Genomic DNA, 19499 nt, shown 5'->3' with positions numbered 1-19499 from the left:
AGCGTGGTATTTCTCATCGTAATGCACATTTATGGAAAGCATCATTAAAGTTCCATTATAAAGGCGACTCTGAATGCTAACACATACTTTGGATGACCCATTACCAAATTTCTTTTGTACCAAACTATGTAGCATTTTAAAATGAGCTCCTTTGTTCTTCTTTCAAGAACTTAGTAACATGTTCTCAGACTTCCCTGCAACTTGCACCCTATTCTGTTGTCCTGGCCTTGCCAGGATTCTGACCCTCACTGGGGTCATTAGTAATTAGGACCTGTCAACTTAGGTCATGGGTGAGAGAGCCCTCGGAGGGGGAGGGGCACAGTCCTTGGAGGTTTTGGGGAGAAGCTGCTTCTGAATGAAGGGCATGCTGGGTTGGGAGGCAGGAGATAAGACATGAGCTCTGTAACCTGCTCCGCTATACAGCCGGGTGGGCAGGTGGGGGAGGTTTTCGGGGACCCAGGTCTCATTCATGAAATGATGGGACTTGGTCTCAATCTTGAAGCTTTAAAATAAATGGTCCTGTGAGAGCCTCCAAATCTCCACGGGGCAGGGATTTCAAACGGTCTCTGCTACAGAGTGGGGCTCAGCTGATGATCAGATGATCATCCCTCAGATGGTCCTTGTTGAGTCAGTGTCGCCTGAGCCTGGATAATCAGGAGACAGTCCCCGGTACCCCTGGGCTGTTGAGTGCTGCCCCCTTCTGGTCACGGCAGAGCAGTGCCCAATCCTGAAGCCTGAACAGGGAGGGAACTCAGTGTCTGGCCCTGACAGACTGTGAGGGGCTGCAACGGGAAGCTGATGTTTGTATGTGGCTCATTGTTTTGTTGTCATAACTGAGTGAAAGGTAGTAAAATAGGAACCCTAGGTGTCAGACAGGAAGAAAGGAATGGAGAAGCTTAAAAAATGTTTCTCATGTATTAAAATCTAGCTTCTTATTGATAGATTTGTAATACCTATAAAATCTGGGGCTAAATTTTTGGTGATGAAAAATAATTGTCACTTTTTTTAGTGTGTGAATGTTTTATAATTAGTTTAGTTCTTTCCAGCAAAGTTTTTCATTTTGAAGATTATCCAGACTCTGCCTTTCGATCTTTTGGGCATTTTACTAATCAAGTGTAACCACTCTTTTTTTTTTTTTTTTAAACATTAGCAGTTACTGACAATTTTCTTAACACATGCATACACTCTCATGTCTCTCAGGAATACTACCTGTGATTGGCATGATGAGTACTTTGTCCTTCTCCCTCGCGTTGGATTGTGTGCTGTCGCATGTATCTTCATGTTTTTTGTTTTTCTTACGGTAGAAGTACTTTATTGCCCCTGTTTAGCCAGGACAGGTAATGCATGAAACATGTATAAACATGAGGCTTTATCACTCTGACCCATGATGTCATAATTAATTTTTTTTAATAGAGTTTTTAAAAAATTAATTTATTTATTCATTTATATTTGGCTGTGTTGGGTCCCCTGCATTTGCAGGTGGATTCTTAACCACTACGCCACCAGGGAAGTCCCCATAATTAATTTCTTTATTCCCCATTTTTTGTTGCTGTTGGTGTTAAATTAGAGCTCTTGTGAAATTAGAGCTTTGACCATTATTTGTAAGAGTTAATTTACCAAGAGTGACTTTATCATATAAAATGCCCCTTTGCGTGCTGAGCATTACTGAGATTCATTCTTTATCAAATGAAAATGGAGCGATTAGTGGAGATTTCAAATTATTTATTAGTAAAGGGCCAGGCATGTATGCACTTATGCTGCCACCTTGTGGAGATTAATGAAATAGACAGTTAAAACCAAGGGTCATAATGAAAACTTACAAATGATTAAAAACCTCATACTGAATATTCTATTAAGTACATTATTTTAATAAGCTAATAAGCACGTTGTGTTTTCCTTCCTCGTGCTTCATGTTACACAGTTGGGAACTGCTTGTTGGGACTTTGGACGTCTCAGTGAAGGAAATGATTTATGTGACAGCTATTGTGGATGGACGGAGACAATGGGGACTTCTTTTTGTCACAGTGGTCCCTCCAGGAGGTCTGGAGGTTGTAATGGCTCTTCCGGGAAGCTTTGAGCATTTCCTCATGTGACTTGACTTGGTCCCATCAGTGCACGTGTAGTGAATGTGCAGCCATGTGCTGGAGCTAAAGATACAGACGTGAGCAAGACCCAGACGCCTCTGCCCTCCAGAGACAACCAGGTTCTGGGGTGAGACAGATACGCAGGCAGATTATTTCAGCCCAGTGTGGTGAGCGCTGTGATGGTGTGGACACAGACACGCCACGTCTGTGTGTTGCAAGAGATTTTAAGAACATGTGCACATGCACTTAGTCTCCTGTGTTCTGTACAACAAAATACAGAAATCTAAACACGGGATGTGTACACAAGAGGGCGATGTGTACGCAAGAGGGTGATGATTTCCTTTATGATGGACTTTTGCTCTTTGGACACAACTCACTTCAGAGTTCTTTGAACAATTTTGGATATATTCTTCACACAGAGCTTTTTAAGAGCAAGTATTTGTCAAGTAAAGGATACCTGGATGCAAGAACAGCTGCATTAAACATCAGGTACATGAAATACACGTCCTGCTGGGCTGCTCTGCTAGTTAACAATGTTAAACATTCTTAATTAGTCTTTGCTGAATATAGCACTTCATTTGGGCGAAACTCTTGGGCAGAGTAGATTGTTATACTATTAATAATCCTTATCAACCATTAGTTTACGTTGACCAATAGTGTTATTTTCCATTTTTTTTGTCCCAACTGCCTTAATGCTATTCTAAAGGAAAGGGTTTAGAATACTGTACTTAATCCTATTCCTTTAGAATAAGATTCTAAATGAAAGGGTTTAGAATCTTATTTTTTCGTTATTCTAAAGGAAAGGGTTCTATCGTTTATCAAGCGCCCAGGGTGGGGACAGTTGTTCTGCGGACGTGTCCGTCCTGAGTGCTGCCTGTTCACGTGTGTGTGTGTTGCCATCTGTTTCAGTCGTCACTGTTGAGTGCTGTGCTGGGGAACTGCCCCCGAGCTGGTCAGCGTGCACGGGAGGATCGCGTATGTTTCGCAGCAGCCCTGGTTGTTTTCAGGAACTGTGAGGAGTAATATTTTATTTGGGAAAAAATATGAAAAAGAACGATATGAAAAAGTAATAAAGACTTGTGCTTTGGAAAAGGTGAGTAATGACTTTTGAGTTGCATATACTCGAATTTCAAATAATGAGAGCGTTGGTTTAAACTACAAGGTTTGTTAAAAGTTTCTTTCAAATTTTGAAAGACCTTTTAATGTTGTTTAATACTTTAATCTCGTCTTCTGGGTAAATATGCACACATGTATGTCACTATTTGAATCCTGATGTGATGACAACCATCATAGAGTGTCTTTTTTGGGGAGGGAGTTGTTTCACTTTGTGAAGTTTTCTTCACTTTTAACTTCTCTTTTTAATGGGCAATTACAAAAATTTGTAAACAATAGAGAGCACAGTGTAATGAATACTCATGAACCCATCCCTCAGCTTCAGCCAGGATCAGCTCATGGCCAGTCTTGCTGCATCTCTACCCCTGCCCACTGCCAGCCCCACTCCCACCCCAAATAATTCTGAAGCAGATCCTAGACCTCAGATTAGTTCATCTGTAAACATTTCACTAGTTTTCTCTAAAAGATAGGAAAGCCTTTGGAAAAAAGTCACCACGTTATTACACCTGAAAAGTAACCAAAATTGCTGAATATCATCAACCTTCTAGTCAGCGTTTGCATGTTGTTAATCATCTCACTGAGAAATCGCATTCACTGGTGGTTTGAATTAGGCTCCACATAAGGTCTGCCCCCTGCGCTTGGTTGATGCCTCCTTCTTCCCTTTCAGTCTGTAGGTTTCCTTCTCCACCTCATTTTTGACTTGTATTTTATTATTTAAGGAAAGCGGAATGCTTTAAAATTTCTTCTTAATATTGCATTGTTTCACTGGGGGGAAGGTTGTTTTCACAAATGGCATTGAGTTTCACAGAAAATGGCAACTGAAACATTTAACTCTGTTGGGATTTAAATGAACTTAGTGAATGAATGATGAAAACTGAACTTATCTGATAGGGGAATGTAATTTGGCAAAAAGAAAGAAAAATGTAAATACTGATAAATACTATGTTACTCTCTTGGATTATAAAAATCAGTGAATAATAGCATTAAAGGGCTCCCCCGGGGTCTGTTCAGTGCATTCTGGACATCTGACTGTCCTTTTATGCTGTGAGGAAAAGGCTGGGACAGGCTTTCAATGGCGTGGTGTTGAGGGCTCCAAACCCGCCCGCTTTGTGAGGAAAGAGTAATTCTGCTTGAACAATGGCTTGAACATCATAGATTGCATCAGTTGATGTGGACAAAACAGAATTGCTTGCTCGTTTAATGGGCTTCTATTTCTTTCTCCCAGGTTATTGTTAATGGGAGATTGTGCATTTGCAGAAATGACATCAAGTTAGCAGTAATGAGCTAGAGTTTTATTAAGTGGTATATATGTTGTGGAAGAAAAGAAGGGGTAAAGCAAATGTATAACAGTGAGAACAGCTGCCATTTATTGAGTCCATGTGCAAATCATTTTTCTATCTCTCACACGTTCACGCGCGCACATAAAAAGTATATGGGTTATTAATTTTTTGTGAGTGTCCTCGATGTTACCATCCTCATTTTATAGTTGGTAAAACTGAGGCTTGGAGAGATGAAACAGCTTTCCTCAACATTTGCACCTCGTTTCAGTCTGTTCCTGCATGCCTCTAGACTCCATGCTTTTCCACGGTGTCATGCTGCCTCTCAAGTGAAGAAATTTAAAAGAAGGAACTTTTTAAAAAGTGGGTGATGGATGAAGGTAAGGTTGAATGTGGAATAAGCAGATCTCAGACATTTCCTCTTTACCTTAATCACGTCCAGCTCCTGATTCCCAGATCATACTCCAGAGACCCAGGCCAGTGTGTGGGTGTTTCTTTCACAACCTTGCCTTTCAGGTGAAGCTCAGCCCTGTCTTTCTCCCACACATTTGAGCATCTCTGGAGAAAAGCAGGTGTTGAGATAGTGGCTGCCATTCAGCGTTTTCCCCGGGGGCTGAGGCTTTGCCCCAGCCCCGTGGGGCGATGGGACCAGTAACTCGGGCCGTGCTCTGGGGCTTCACCCACCCTCGGGTGTCCGTGCGGCACAGACTCTGGTGGGAAGGGACCCCTGCGGGATTGGGCTGCACGGCGATTCTTCTGTACGTGATGTGAGGTTTATAAACACGGGCTGCTCTCCTGGTGTGCTGCGTGGTCGGGACATAGAGTTGGGGCCCCTCGTGCCCATTACCTCCTTGGCAGGAAGGGAGGCCCAGGGCGGAGAAGGAGCGGAGAGCGGAGTGGAGTCCTGGCCCCGGCTTCGTCACTTGCCTGCTGTCACTTTGGACACGTCCTGTTTCCTGCCTGGGCCTCTGACGTTTCTGCAGCAAAATGAGGGCGTTGGGTCAGAGGGTTTCCAAGAGGTTTTGCCGCTGCTCTGAAATGTCGTCTATGACTCTGATTAGCAAGGGGTCAGCAAGGTCTTTACGACACCTGGGAACCACTTAATGAGTAATGAGATCCTCCACTTATCTCCTTCTGGAATCCCTGTGTCAGTGGATGGGCATAAGACAGTCACAGATAATAGTGGTATTCTGGAATTATTTTGGCCTGTAGGTACAGAGACTGCACGTGTAGTAGAAAACCCTTGGCCTTTGGAGAGAAACAGTCTTGGGTGGTAACTCCAGGTATTTGTCTGTTTCCTCTCTTATTAAATGGGAGAGGTGTGGGATTACTGTAAAGGCTACAGGCAGTGCCTATAAAATGCAAATATGCCAGGTTTTTAGTAAATGGTAGCTATTGTTGCTATTATAGCCCTTTTCTCTACATCCATACATATGTACGTAGGTACATATAAATATAATAAAGGTTTCTCCTTACAGATCTCCTTACCTCCCACTTCCCCCAAATCCTGAGGAAAAAAACAGAAAAAAAGCAACATTTCTTGTATTACATATGTTAATAACAACGTAGATGTATTATACTAGGTCTAATTAACATAATTACATATGTTAATAATAATATAAATGCATTATACTGTATCTAATTGAAGTAAACATTAGAGTTCATTGAGCTGAAAACTTTTCTGTAACAAAATATAGAGATAAGATGTAATCACATTTGGCAACATCGATTCAGGCTGATGACATCAACTCCAAGGCCCAGGAGTCAGAAGGTTCAGGGATTGAGTCTCAGTGTCTCTGTGTGTCTCAGGTGTGTGATTTTGGTTGATTGTCTGAACCTTACAAGCCTGTTTCTTCATCTGTAAAGTGGAGATAATAATACTGTCAACCTCATAAGGTTGTTTTGAGGATGAAATGCGGTAATGATTTTAAAGCACCTGATTGCTAGGGATGTAACAAGCACTCTATAAATGTTAGAGTGATTTTGAAAATAAATTAACTATTAATTATAAGCTCAGCTAGTTTTTGGTAGAATCACATCCATAAAATGTGACATGTAAGAAGGAAGGTATCTGAGTATTTATCTTCCATTTTTGAGTTGATATTTATATAGGTGCTCTACACATAGTACATTATATAAATCAACAATAAAAATACTCTGTTACCATAACATAAGTAATATAGTATGTCACATTTGTCTGCATATTATCTTCAGCCACTTGAAGGCTCTTAAAAACTTTCAGGCAATACATATTTAAAGGTATCACAGTGATAAATTCTAGTTTAATATTTTCTCACATAGATCGCTTGAATTTACAAACCCCTCTTGGGTGCCCACAAGCTTGTACTTTTATTTCATATTTACCATATTCCTGCCAACTTGGACATTTTCAGATTGCCTTGACAGTCATAGAATAATAAGTTTATTGATACTTCCTTATCTAGGTATAGAGGCCTTCAAGTCTTGAATTATTTTAGTATTGCCTTCATTTCAAATATACTGTTCAGTCACCACTTGGATAGCATGATGTGAAAGAGCAGAGGGCTATGAACTGCCATGAGCTTGGTTCAGATTCCAACTCTTCTGTGTAAAAGCTGACAGTCCTCAGACCAACGATGTAACCTCACTTAGTCTCAGTTTCCTCCTCTGTGAAATGGGACCAGTACTTACTGTGCAGCTTGTTGTGAGGATTAGAGATAATCAGTACCAGGGTTCAGAACAGTGCTTGGTGCACAGATCTTACCCTCCAGGAGCTGAGAGAAGGTCCTTCATGAAAGATGCAAACAAAGCCTTAGGAACCCAGCAGGAAAAGAGACGACTCCAGGATGGTTTCATGGAAGAGTGTGTTTGGGCTGAGCCTGGAAAGATGGGCAGGATATTGACAGGCCGTGAGAGGAGGGGCAATTCCAAATGGAAGAAAAACTGTGAAGAAAGGCAGAGGCCTCCTGCTGTTTGACTCTGGAACCCAGCCCTCCTCTGCCAGGACCTCACGTCCGTTCCTCATCAACTATTTCCACAGTCTGCTCCGTGATGTTTCTACTATAAGTCTCCACCATCGCTGAAGGGCCCTTGATGTGCTTCAGGACGGGTGGCATCAAACCAGCGTCGCCATTTCCTTGTGTTTCTTTAGTTTATGTACTGCTTTTCAGTGAAAATTGGTGAAATTTAACTGAAAGGTAACAATTCCTCCAGTGGGAGGAACTATAATATATGCTCAACTCAGGCTTTTCCCTTTAACCTAATCGGAAAATGGTGGCTGAGAAATTAGCCTGACTTGGATTTTACTTCAAATCCTTTGAAATGGTTTTCCCATTTGGGGCTGGTCCATAAATAATTTGCAGAGTAAATAACACACTTCAAGTCCTCCTACCAGACTCAGAGAGCCTGTTTCTTATGCCCTAACTGTGCTAAATGAAAGAGTGGATTTAAGTGCCTTTTCTAGCATGCGGTTAAGATTGCTGTGCTATAGCTTGGTGCAATTTTGAGAAGGAAACCAAAATGACATAAAATCAAGGCATAAAATCTAAGTGGAACAGTTTGCAAGGACTGTCAACAGTGAAACGGAGGCTAAGTAACTGTGTGTGCACATGTGTGTGTGTGTTTAAGGCTAGAAACCTATCTTAAAATGGCTCATTGTTTTTCGTGAAAACCAAAAGCAAGAGATGGTATAAACTTTTGAGCCTAACAAAGAAATAATGTAAAATAATGATGAATTTTCACGACAGAGCAATTGCTGCCTTTCATTTGATGCAACCCAGTGAGGGTGCAGGGAACCTGTGTGTGCCTGTGTGTCTTTCTGGCTGTCAGGGAGGGTTATGATGGAGATAGTATTTCTCTTCTTCTTAGGGTCATGTGATTTCCCTGTTGTGATTCACACTGTGAATGGGGTCCCACTGTTGGTTTGATGAGAAAATAGGGATAAGTCACCAATAGCAAATTACAATCAATTCATGTCCTTTTTCCACTTACAGAGGGTGTTCATACACTTCTTTTTTTTTTTTTAAAAAACATCTTTATTGGAGTATAATTGCTTTACAGTGTTGTGTTAGTTTCTGCTGTATAACAAAGTGAATCAGCCATATGTATACATATGTCCCCATACCCCTCCCTCTTGCGTCTCCCTCCCTATCCCACCCCTCTAGGTGGTCACAAAGCACCGAGCTGATCTCCCTGTGCTATGCAGCTGCTTCCCACTAGCTATCTATTTTACATTTGGTAGTGTATATATGTCAATGCCACTCTCTCACTTTGTCCCAGCTTACCCTTCCCCCTCCCCGTGTCCTCACGTCCAGGACAGGAATAGAGATGTAGAGAATGGACTTGAGGACATACACTTCTTTTGATTCTCACAGCACACTTGAGTTTACTGACTCTTGTTTCTGCAGCACATTCTGTAGAAGAGGAAAATGAGACTTAGGGAGATCAAACGACTTGTTTATCATGGAGACCCCAGTGTGCCACTTGCTTTCTCCCCAAATTTGCTGAAGTAGAGACAAAGAAATGAGGGCTTCATCTGCAGAAAGATAGTGCTGTGTATCCTAGGTTGATGCCTGAGGAGTTTAGTAGATGACAAACTCCCCACAAACTCCGCTTGTCTATGCCACGTTCTGTCCAGTGATAATTATAGGCAATCTAAGTAAAGGTTTCTAATATGACACTGTATAACTTAAATCTGGTTGTTATCTTGTCATTTGGGGGATGTTCTTGTCATCTTTTCTTTTTCTCCCAGGTACTCTGATTTGTCTACTTACTTCTTAAATAACATTCAAATATAACTTTTGATAGAGTTCCAGATCCTCAAGTCAAAACTTCGTCTCCTTCTTAAATTTGAGTTTTTCTTGCTCCCACGGACAGGCACCTACTTAGTCCAGCTGATCTGCTCGGTGTCCCGCGAGCACACTGTCTCCTTTGCTTTTGTGTTTCCTGCCCAGCCTGCTTTCTGCTCCCATTTCTTGTGTAGACCTTGTCTGTCGCTCTGTCCGTATGCCTTAAGTATCACTGTGAAGACAGAGGTCAGCTGTTATCCCTTCTCTGAAAGTGGGACGCTGAGGCCGAGATCAGCAAGATGTCCAGTTTAAGACGCACTTATTCCTGGATAGAAAAAGTCCTGTGCCTTCACCAGCCTGGGACACCAGCCCTCACACTTGGGCCTCTAGCACTGACCTTCGCACTTGCATATCCAGCTGCACTGTGACGTCACCAGGAGGTCATCTCAGCTCGTCCACAAGCGAAGTCCCCTAAACCTGCATCCACCATCGTCCCCAGCTCAGTAAATGGAGACCCTGTGCTTCCCCTTCCTCACGCCCCAAACAACAGTCGTCCTCCTCTCTGACCGCCTACACCCGTCCCATCAGCAGGCCTTACAGACTCCGCCTTCCACGTGTGTGCAGTGTGTGACCCCGTCTCTCCGTTCTCACTTCTCCCACTCTGGTCCTGGCCACCGTCATCTCTCACCTAGGTTACTGCAGTGGCCTCTTAACTGGTATCCTCTCTCACCCTTCCCCCCTTACTGTCTGTTCTCCACAAAGAGGCAGGAGTGATTCCTTAAAAGCCTCCGACCATGTCAGTCCCCCCCATTCCCCTCCCCCTTTTACTGGGCGTGAAGCCAGGGCTCCTCCTGCTCTGTCTCCGCCCTCGTTCTCCTCGTTCTCCTCGTTCTCCCTGTTTCTGCTCTCCTGGCCTCCTTGCTCGTCCTGGGACACCTTGGACCTCTGCCCCGTAGCCTTTGTACTCGCTCCTTGCTCTGTGTGGAGCACCCTCTCCAGGTCTGCGTAAGCCCCTCCACCCTCCAGAAGGTCTGCTCAGACCCCCTCTGAACAGAGCCCTTCCTGACCCTACTATAGACTCACTTTCCCTCCTTTACTCTCTATCCCCCTAAGTTGGCTTCTTTTTCCTTCTAATCCTTAGTACTTGCACTCATGTTAATCTTCCATCTCCCACCATGGAAAGAAACTCTAGGGACTTTGTTTCCTCATGGCTGAATTCATTGTGCCCAGAACAGTGCCTGGCATATAGTTGATCCTCAATAATTATCCGTTAAAATGACCTAATGCATAAATGCTGTGAAAAACTACAGAATGTAAACAAATGAAGAACCCTGAGAGATGTTTTTAAAAATGTTAAAGGTTACGGTTTAGTCCCTATGCAATGTACCCATTGCTTTTGATCAAATACTTGTATGAAGAACTAATGCTAAAAAGGTTAGGATGGCAGGAGGAGAACACATTTGAAATCTTTTTCTTTTTTCCCCTATCTCCATGTAGGATTTAGAGGTTTTGGAGGATGGAGACCTAACTGTGATAGGAGACCGGGGAACCACGCTGAGTGGAGGGCAGAAAGCCCGGGTCAACCTCGCAAGGTAAATGGCGTTTCAGTTGCCATCCTGCCCCTCCCTCCTCCATGGCTCCTAGTGGAAGTGAGCAGGCAGACCCCGCTCACCGGGTGGGCCCTGTGTGAAGCAGGGTCTTGGCCCTTTTCCATGGGCTCTTGGAATGAATAATGATTTGTTGGACACCGTCATGATTCAGAAATGGGATCTAGGAAGCTGGAAGCGTTCTTCTCCTGACATCTCTCTACGTTTTCTAGAGCCGTGTATCAGGATGCAGACATCTACCTCCTGGACGATCCGCTCAGTGCAGTAGATGCAGAAGTGAGCAGGCACTTGTTCGAACTGTGAGTTTGCTCCTGTTTCGTATCACTTCTGCTTTCCAAGGACCCTGTGGAGTTCAGGGAAGAGAGCTCAGGAAAGCTTTTGTGCTTCAGGAGACTCAGCTCATTCTGCCCTGGTGTCCCTCCCTCCCCTCCCTTCCCTCCACAGAAGATCCATCCTAGAGAAATTTGCATCATGATGAGGTCAAGATAGGAAAATGCAGAAGGAGCTTCCAGTGTGTGGAGGCCAGTGGAGTCCATGCTGTAGGGAGTTGAGGAACAGATGGCAGATTTCCCCCTCCTGCTTGTGGTTGACAACCACACATTGTGGATGGACCCAGACCCCAGCCATAAGAAAGACGACGTACGTACGGTTTTTGAATCAGAGAGTGGGACTCGGTCACCTGGCACTTGGCTGCCAGTCCTTTTCCTCCATCATTTGTTTAAGGCCCGTCAGGAGCGAAGTTTCCAGTACTGACATAGGGCTTCCATGGAAAGGCCTTGTTGGTTTACGCTTATTATTGTATCGGTTTGGAAATACTTAATACAGTCTAGAATTTAATAATGAGTTATTCCACATCTAAGTATGGCTTCAATCATTTAACATTGCTTCATGCGTGCTTATTAGAATTAATACTTAGACCCACAGTGTACGGTTAACTTGAATTTGTAACTAGGTATCTGGAATCTGGCTGAAATCCTGACTTTCATTTTGAGTTTCTGGAATTTGTTGTCAGTGGCTCTTGTTTGGCCACTGAACCCCTGAAGCAGAACAGCTCTGATGCTTTTCTGTGTATAATGTGTCCTAACACACGCTGACTGAGACCTCTTCTGGAATCTAGACTGACCTCTTTGAAAGCCTTGTGAACTTGCTTTTTCTGAAACGGCACCCACATCTACCCCACGGTTAGTTACCTTGCTGTCGTTCACCTTGTTAAAGCCAACGAGCCCTTCCAGCTGCACTTATGAAAGCCCTACTGTGTGCACTGAGATCCATGCCCTTACAGATGTTGTTGTGCAAAACCTCTTAGTTTACAAAGCAGAACAGTGAGCCAGGAGAGGGGAAGGACCCACACGGGGCAGAATAAGGGAGACTAAGACGTTCAGCTCTGATTTCTGCCTCTAAGGAATCTGTCTCTATGGAGCTTGTTAAGACAGATGCCTGGGAAAAGTTCAGCAGAGTCGCGGTTTAGAGGGTTTGGATATAGGATGGTAAATGCTAAATGGAAGTAGAAGTGGGCAGCTCTAGGCTTTCAGGTGAACTTGGAAAGCTCCCTGTGCACTGGGCTTAACGGGAAGTGCCCTGTGGATTTGCAGGCTGGGCAGGGTTTGTGGAGGCTGAGAGTAGGATTCAGTTCCTTTTGCCAAAGGAATAGTAGAAGCACAGGTGTAGAGGTGGGAAGAAGCAAGGCTGTGAGAAGAACAGCAGGCACGTCCTCGACTGGAGGATGCAGGTCGTACAGCAAAGAGAAGCTATTTGGAAATTCTTGCTGTCAGTTCCTGTATTAGTTTGCTAGGGCTCTGTCTGTCCAGGCTGCTCTCACAGGAGACCGTAGACTGGGTGGCTTAGAAATAACAGAAATTTATCTCTCACAGTCCTGGAGGCTGGGAAAGTCCAAGGTCAGGGTGCTGGCAGATTTGGTGTCTGGTGAGGGCCTGATTCCTGTGTCTTCATATGGTGGAAGGGGTGAGGGAGCCGTGTGGGTCCCTTTTATAAGGGCACTAGTCCCATTCATGAAGGCTCTACACTCATGACCTGTTCACCTCCCAACTGCGCCATCTCCAGTACCTTCACAGTGGGGATTAGGTTTAATGTGTATGAATTTTGAGGACACAACATTGTCTATAGCAGGCTGTCACAGATGGGGGGGGGAGCTTAAACAATAGAAATTAGTTTTTTCACAGTTCTGGAAGCTAGAAGTCCAAGATCAAGGTGTGGACTTCTGTTGGCATCCTCCTCACTGTGTCCTGTCTTTTCCTCTGGTCTTTCCTCTGTTCACGTGCATCCCTGTGTCTCTGTCCTTATGTCTTAGTCTCTTCTTCTAAGGACACCAGTCAGATTGGATTAGCCCCACCCTAATTAAGAATAACAATTACCTCTTTAAAGGCCCTGACACCAAATTCTAAGGTACTGGCAGCTCAGGTGTCTCAAGTGAATTTGGGGAGACATGATTGATTTACAGCAGGTCCAGAATAGCAAAGTAGAGAGACTTCAGCAGAGTCAGCAGTGTGGGAGTGAGACCTGTGAGGAGCTCTGAGCTCTGGATACGAGGAGCTGGGATTCCACGTCCGCTCTGCAGGGGTCGGGGGGCAGGTTCCACCAGAGTCAGTGTGTACCTGTGCTTAGTGTTAAGGTGGTGAGAGAGCTCTGCAGATGGATGGTGGTGATGGCTGCACAACAATGTGAATGTACTTAATGCCACTGAGCTACGTGCTTAAAAATGGTTAAAATGGTAACTTTCATGTTACGTATATCTTAACACACACACAAAAAGTGCACAGTAGCATTGAATCTTTCAGAACACGAGAGAGCAGGGCAGCCGACACGTGGCATGGCCTCCAGCTCTCTGATCTGACTTGCCTTTCCCACCCTCTCCTGATCGTGACTTAATGAATTTTCCCTTAGAGAAGTGCCTTGTTTCTTGTCACGAGTCCAGTGGCAGGCACTAGTGCTGTGACAGAGGTTCCCCACTCCCACCCTCCTGGGTCTTGAGAAGCTCAGCCTCCCTGTTCCCAGCGCCCTGCCTGGAATTCACAGATGTCTGTCCCTCCGTCTTGTGTGCGTCTGCACAAGTTCTCCATCACTCCGAGAACAGAAGAAAGGTGTTCTGATCGCCACGGATCGGTGTGCTTATCACAGAAGCTCTTCCAAGCTCTTCTTCCAGCACAGGAGGAGTTTATAAAGTCCTTTCCAACCTTTTGGATTTAGTGACCTTGGATGTACGCTTGATAGAAGCAACCTTGTTCAGACTGTTGTTTGCTAATCAGAACCACATTTTTTGGAAAACTTAGGGCAGGGAGCAGGAAGGCAGTTTAGGAAATCGCTCAGCAGCACCTGGAGAATGTTCTCAAGTTAGAAAATTGGATGGAACAGGATGCTATGAAAGATGGTGGTCGTGTCAAAGCTTAGTAAGGGGGAGTGCTTTGTATTAAAGTGAATCATTCGCACTTCTACTTGCTGTTGACAGTTTCCTTCAGTCATGAATATATATTGAAGGCTGTTAAGATTTGTGAGTTTTCCAACTACACGTTGTCAACCTTAAGGGGATTCTATCACCTACAGAAGGTTAGAGCCTTAGGTGAACTGATGCAGTCTCACCTGTGTCCAGCTGTGGATCCCGTTTTGGTTCAGAGAACCCCACATCGCCAGACCCCCCGCCTCCTGCGTCATCAGTTCTTCGGGTCTGTCCTGATCAGATGCCCACGCTGCCGTCTACACAGCTTGCCCTTCCTGCTCCAGCCCTTCACAGACTCCCCTCATGTTCAGGCTGCAGCTCCAGGTCCTCAAACGGAGAACCAGCTTCTTTGCCATCTGCCCCCATCGGCCTTTCCAGCTGGTCCTCACACCCACTCGGCATTCCAGCCGCGCTGGCTTTGTGACGGGCCCTTTCTCACACCTGTCTGTCTGTAGATACTGCTCCCTCTGTCCCAGAGCCCCTGCCTTTCCCTCCTGTTCCTTCAGGGGGAGCCTGTGCCCTTCTGTCTTCCCACAGCCCTCAGTGGGTTGCACTTGACCATTTATCAGTCCTCCCCACCCCCTATAAGCTGTGAATGCATGAAGGTTCCTTAGCCCAGCATGTTCTGTCCCAGGACCCTTGGACCCGCTGTACCTTTTTCCAGGATGTTTTCCCCCAGATAGTCTCAGGGCTCCCGTGTCACCCCTGTCTAAGACAGCAGCCCCCCTTGCTTTTCCTTCAGAGCACACATCACGGCCCGATAGTGCATTTTCTAAACTCGTTCAGTGTGTCCTCCTGTTCACGGTGCTGAGTAGTGTCTGCTTTCCTGAACTGCAGATGTAGGTCAAGTGCCTGGCACTTCAACAGACCTCTGCTGATTGAAGGAATGAAGGTGGGACTCTGTCTTCCTTATTTGTATCCCCTCTATTATGGGGTGTGTCCCCTCTTAACACAGCCCTCATATGGGATTATATATAGGATTATAGCCCTTATATAGGATTATATATAGGATTATAGGATTAACACAGCCCTTATATAGGAATAACAGCTAAACAACTGGTTGCTGAATCAATCATTTTTATGCATGACTTGGCAATCTTTATTCTAAAAGCTAGAAAAATAGAGTATTTCCTAGAGATTTGGATAAAGCGCATTATTTAGGAAAAATTTGAAGTCATCAACTCATCACTTCATTGTAATTATTTATATTACCTCATCTGTGATGGAATGTTAGGAAGAAAACATTTTAGAATTTTTGGGTTGCTCCATCTCGGACATAGCAGCCCTTCAGATTTGATTAACATCCACCTTCAGGGACTGTCGGCAGGTAATTTTGAATTAAGGAGAAACAGTTCCATGAAAAGCTTTAGTACTAAGACTGAAGGCGGGTTTACTCAGTTAAGAAACTTAGGTACAAAAGCTGAACTAACACATGTCAACGGGAAGAATGAATCCTTTTGGACATAATGGTGTATGTGTCTACATCCTGAGCTCTTGCTTCTGATCATAGACCCAGTGTCCAGCGTGTCCCCTTAGGACTTTTCTGTCCTGAATCCAGAGCCCATGACCGCACGTGGGTTAGGAGGGAGTGGAGGAGGGGGCTGACGTGTACTGAGCGGATTGGTGGTTTGATTTCTCAGAACATGTGGGTGAGTTGTCATTGGCCTTGTTTTGAGATGAAGACACTGAGGTTTAGTAGCTTGTCCGACGCTGTCAGGCTCGTGAGAGGGATTGAGCTGCAGTCTGCTGCCTCCAGACTCTGCATCTGGCTCACTCAGCAGGCTGAGCTGTGGCCCAGGTCCCTGAGATTTGCTCTGTGAGGGGCTCAGGCACCCAGAGTACACGCCTGGAGCCCTGCCCGTGGTCACCGGGGCCCCGGACCCAGCTACTCGATTCCCTGGAGGGGTCGTTGACCCTTGTGGGATGAGCCTGGGGCTGAGTCCCTAGGGGGCTGCATTTAAAAGGTGGAGCAGTCTGAGGGGTTACTGTAAACACACACGTCAGGTTGGATACGGAGGGTGTTTGTTGGGCTGCACCCCGCAGCCTGCAGGGCCTGTGCTTGCCCAGCTGAGACCTGAGAAAGAGCCCGGAGTCAGCGACAGAGACATGGATGGTTCAATGGCCACGGCGAGCTTCCGTGTCTGAAGCAAGGTCCTGGAGGGACACCCCACCGTGTGTGGTGGACACGGCAGCAGTCTGGGCTCCTGGCGGGGAGGCGGAGGAGAGGGAAGATTACCGGTTACAGGGGAATGGACATCAGGCTGGCTCATCGGTTACCATGGGAACCAGGGAAGGAGCACAGCCCTGGCTGCCCCTTTGGTAGCATAGTGGAGCGTTCTGAGCTAAAGCTGGCACAGTCATTGGCTGGGGCCTGGGGCAAGTGTGTAGGAAGGTCAGTCACGTGATTGGGGTGTAGGTGAAGCAGGCCCTGGATGAGCAGGGATGGGCAGAGAGCACGAGAACAGCCGTCTCGGGTGGGCTGACCACACAGCGGTCTTGGCTATAGAGCATTGCTATGTCTTTGAGCTGTTGGGTAATTTCCACTGTGATTTGTGCCATTTAGATTCTGTTCTTTCATTTTCATGTTTGGAAGGTGTTCAGTCCTAATGAAAAAGGATTTGCTTCCTGGATGGGACTGGGAATGTTGTAGAGACTGACGGAGGCCACGCTAGCATTCATTTTCTATCTAATATTCTCTGGGAAGAAGTGTCTAGAAAATGCACTCTGGCAAAGGTTACCAAGAATCTATTAATTATTTGGTTGTTAATATGTACATTATATGTCATAAATAATCAGAAAACTAAGAAAAATGTACCCATTTTTATATGACATCAATCCGCCTTCTCCTGTTCCCACAAGGTGATAAAATAGTGTTTTAGTTCAGTCAAGTTTTGGAATCTCAGTATTGCTCAATTGTTATTCATTATGAAACATGTAAATAATTGTTAAGCTGAGTTTTTGAAAGAAAAATAAACTTAGCTGTTGGTGCCTCTTTCACTGGACTGCTTTTTAGAATTTTTTAGCAGAGCTAGATTCAAGTTTGCTGCTGATGAATTTGAGGCCTAGTCAGAATCATTGACTTATATTTATATTTAATTTGTATTATTTATACTGGTATTTAAACTACACATCTTTGACTGCTGTGTTGTCTTTGTCTCACTACGTTTCCAAATACAGGTTTTCAGTTTGGAGCACCCCCATTAATGTGCTTTTGCATGCTGTACCTTTTACATTTGTAGGTGTATTCACCAAGCCTTGCACGAGAAGATCACAATCCTAGTGACTCATCAGTTGCAGTACCTAAAAGATGCAAGTCAGATTCTGGTATTGAAAGATGTAAGTAGTTTCTAGAAGCCTGTGGAACTTGCTAGCACTCAGGTGTGTTGAAGGCCACGCCTCCCAGCAGGTCACTCTCCTTGAGTTCATGGTAAACAGCCTCTTCTCCCTCAGTTTTATGCCCCCTTCTTCTCAGAGCTGGTATTCATGCCTTTGAGGATGAATCCGAAGACCTGTAGAAATGTCACTATCACACCCTAGGCCACATAAACCCTAAAGTATATGAAAGTGCTGCCGCAGAGTTACTGAATTATCACTGTTCTAGTGAAATTTATTAAGGATAATGATGCTATTTTATTTAGAACTATTTGTGTTCCATTTCCACAACTTAAGTCAAAGAGTATTAGTATTTGGAAATTAGAGATACTAAGACCTGTTTGTATCCATGTGATTGTCATGCTTGGTTTGCCTGAAGAGCATCTTCCATTAACACCAGAAGGGAGGCGAGCACCCCCAGTTAGAGATGCCCACTCTGCTGGTGTAGCCAGTTGCTGATCTCACTGCCCAGGCCTCTTTCTGTGCCCCACACCTGTGAGAGCCTGTGCAGCGGTAGGACAAGGCCCTGCCTTCGTGGGGCTTCTGTTCTTACAGGGACAGATGTGATGAAAGAGAGAGGGGGTGGGGCTGATATCCTGACTGCCTCTCTGGGGAGCTGGTGCCTCTCGGGGCCTGAGTGACATGAAGGTGAGGGCCACGAAGGCACCTGGGGGAGAGGGGTCCTAAGGAAGGAGCTGACCTGGCAGGTTGGAGGAATGGCAGGAAGGCCAGCGTGTCTGAGGAGAGTGAGCAGGGGAACGTGGAGGGAGCTGGTCTCTGAGCAGCGGGCAGTGGACCCAGAAGTGGGATGGAAGCCGTTGGATGGTCCAGAGCAGAGGAGTGACGTGGTCTGACGTGTGATTTAAAAGATTCCTCTGATGTTCACTGGAGGGGCGACAGCAGAAGCAGTTAGAAGTCTTAGTACAGTTGAGAAGACAGAAGTGTGGGCTCAAGCTAGTGTATCAGTTTCTGGAGCTGCCATAACAAAGTACTGCAAACTGGATGGCTTAAAGCAACAGAAATTTATCATCTCACTGTTCTGGAGGCTGCAAGTCCCAAATCAAGGTGCTGGCAGGGCCGTGCTCTCCCTGAAGGCTCTAGGGGAGAATCCTCCCTTCCAGCTTCTGGGGTTCACCGGCCTTCCTTGTGGTTCCTTGGCTTACAGCTGCAGGGCTGTAGTCTCTGCCTCTGATGTCACATGGCCATTGTCCCCGTGTCTGAGTCTCTTTTCTCATAAGGACATCAGTCATATTGGATTTAGGGCCACCCTACTCAATATGACCTCATCTTAACTTGATTACATCTGCAAAGACCCTGTTTCCAAATAAGGTCACCTTTACAGGTGTCATGTTTATAGCTTGAACGTATCTTTTTTTTGGAGGGGGGCACCATTCAACCCGCAACTCCTAGCATGGTTAGGGGTGGATTGGAGATGAGTGAGAATTTTTCAGACTTGGTGGTGGTTTGATGCTTCACTCCTTGGCTTGTTTGCCTCTGTGCCTCAGCACCTCCATCCTTAACCACCGTCTGTTCCAATAGGCCCTTGGTAAACTTCCTGACTTATCAAATGAATTTCTGTTCCAAGTAAGATATTAAAATGCAGAACCTCTACCTCTCTAGAAGCAGTTCCACGGTCAGCTCTTCTCTACTCCTCCAGGAATGGGGGGCTCAGATCTCTCAAGCTTGAGAGCAGTTGATTTCATGCACACAGGGGGTGATACTAGTGTATAAAACCCCAACATTGGCACTATTATGAGCACAGAATCAGTGGGCAGGAGAATAACCTATTTAGCCAGTCCCTAGATGTTTTAGGGTCCCCTTATGGCTTC

The 19499-nt window shown here is 45.2% G+C and overlaps 1 protein-coding gene across 1 annotated transcript in view; it reads left to right on the top strand.

The window, feature by feature from the left end:
* Positions 1-19499, top strand: part of LOC133076335 (ATP-binding cassette sub-family C member 4-like) — a 214026-nt gene that overhangs the window by 96668 nt on the left and 97859 nt on the right. Inside the window, 6 exon segments of the mRNA XM_061170908.1 lie at positions 2504-2573; positions 2994-3177; positions 4746-4854; positions 10738-10832; positions 11060-11146; positions 17538-17634. Of these exon segments, the coding sequence (XP_061026891.1) occupies positions 4849-4854; positions 10738-10832; positions 11060-11146; positions 17538-17634 (285 nt within the window). The 5' untranslated portion in view covers positions 2504-2573; positions 2994-3177; positions 4746-4848.

The sequence above is a fragment of the Eubalaena glacialis genome, chromosome 16 (genome assembly GCF_028564815.1).
Source record: "Eubalaena glacialis isolate mEubGla1 chromosome 16, mEubGla1.1.hap2.+ XY, whole genome shotgun sequence".
NCBI classification, from domain to species: Eukaryota; Metazoa; Chordata; class Mammalia; order Artiodactyla; family Balaenidae; genus Eubalaena; species Eubalaena glacialis.
This window is presented reverse-complemented; position numbering and strand designations above follow the sequence as displayed.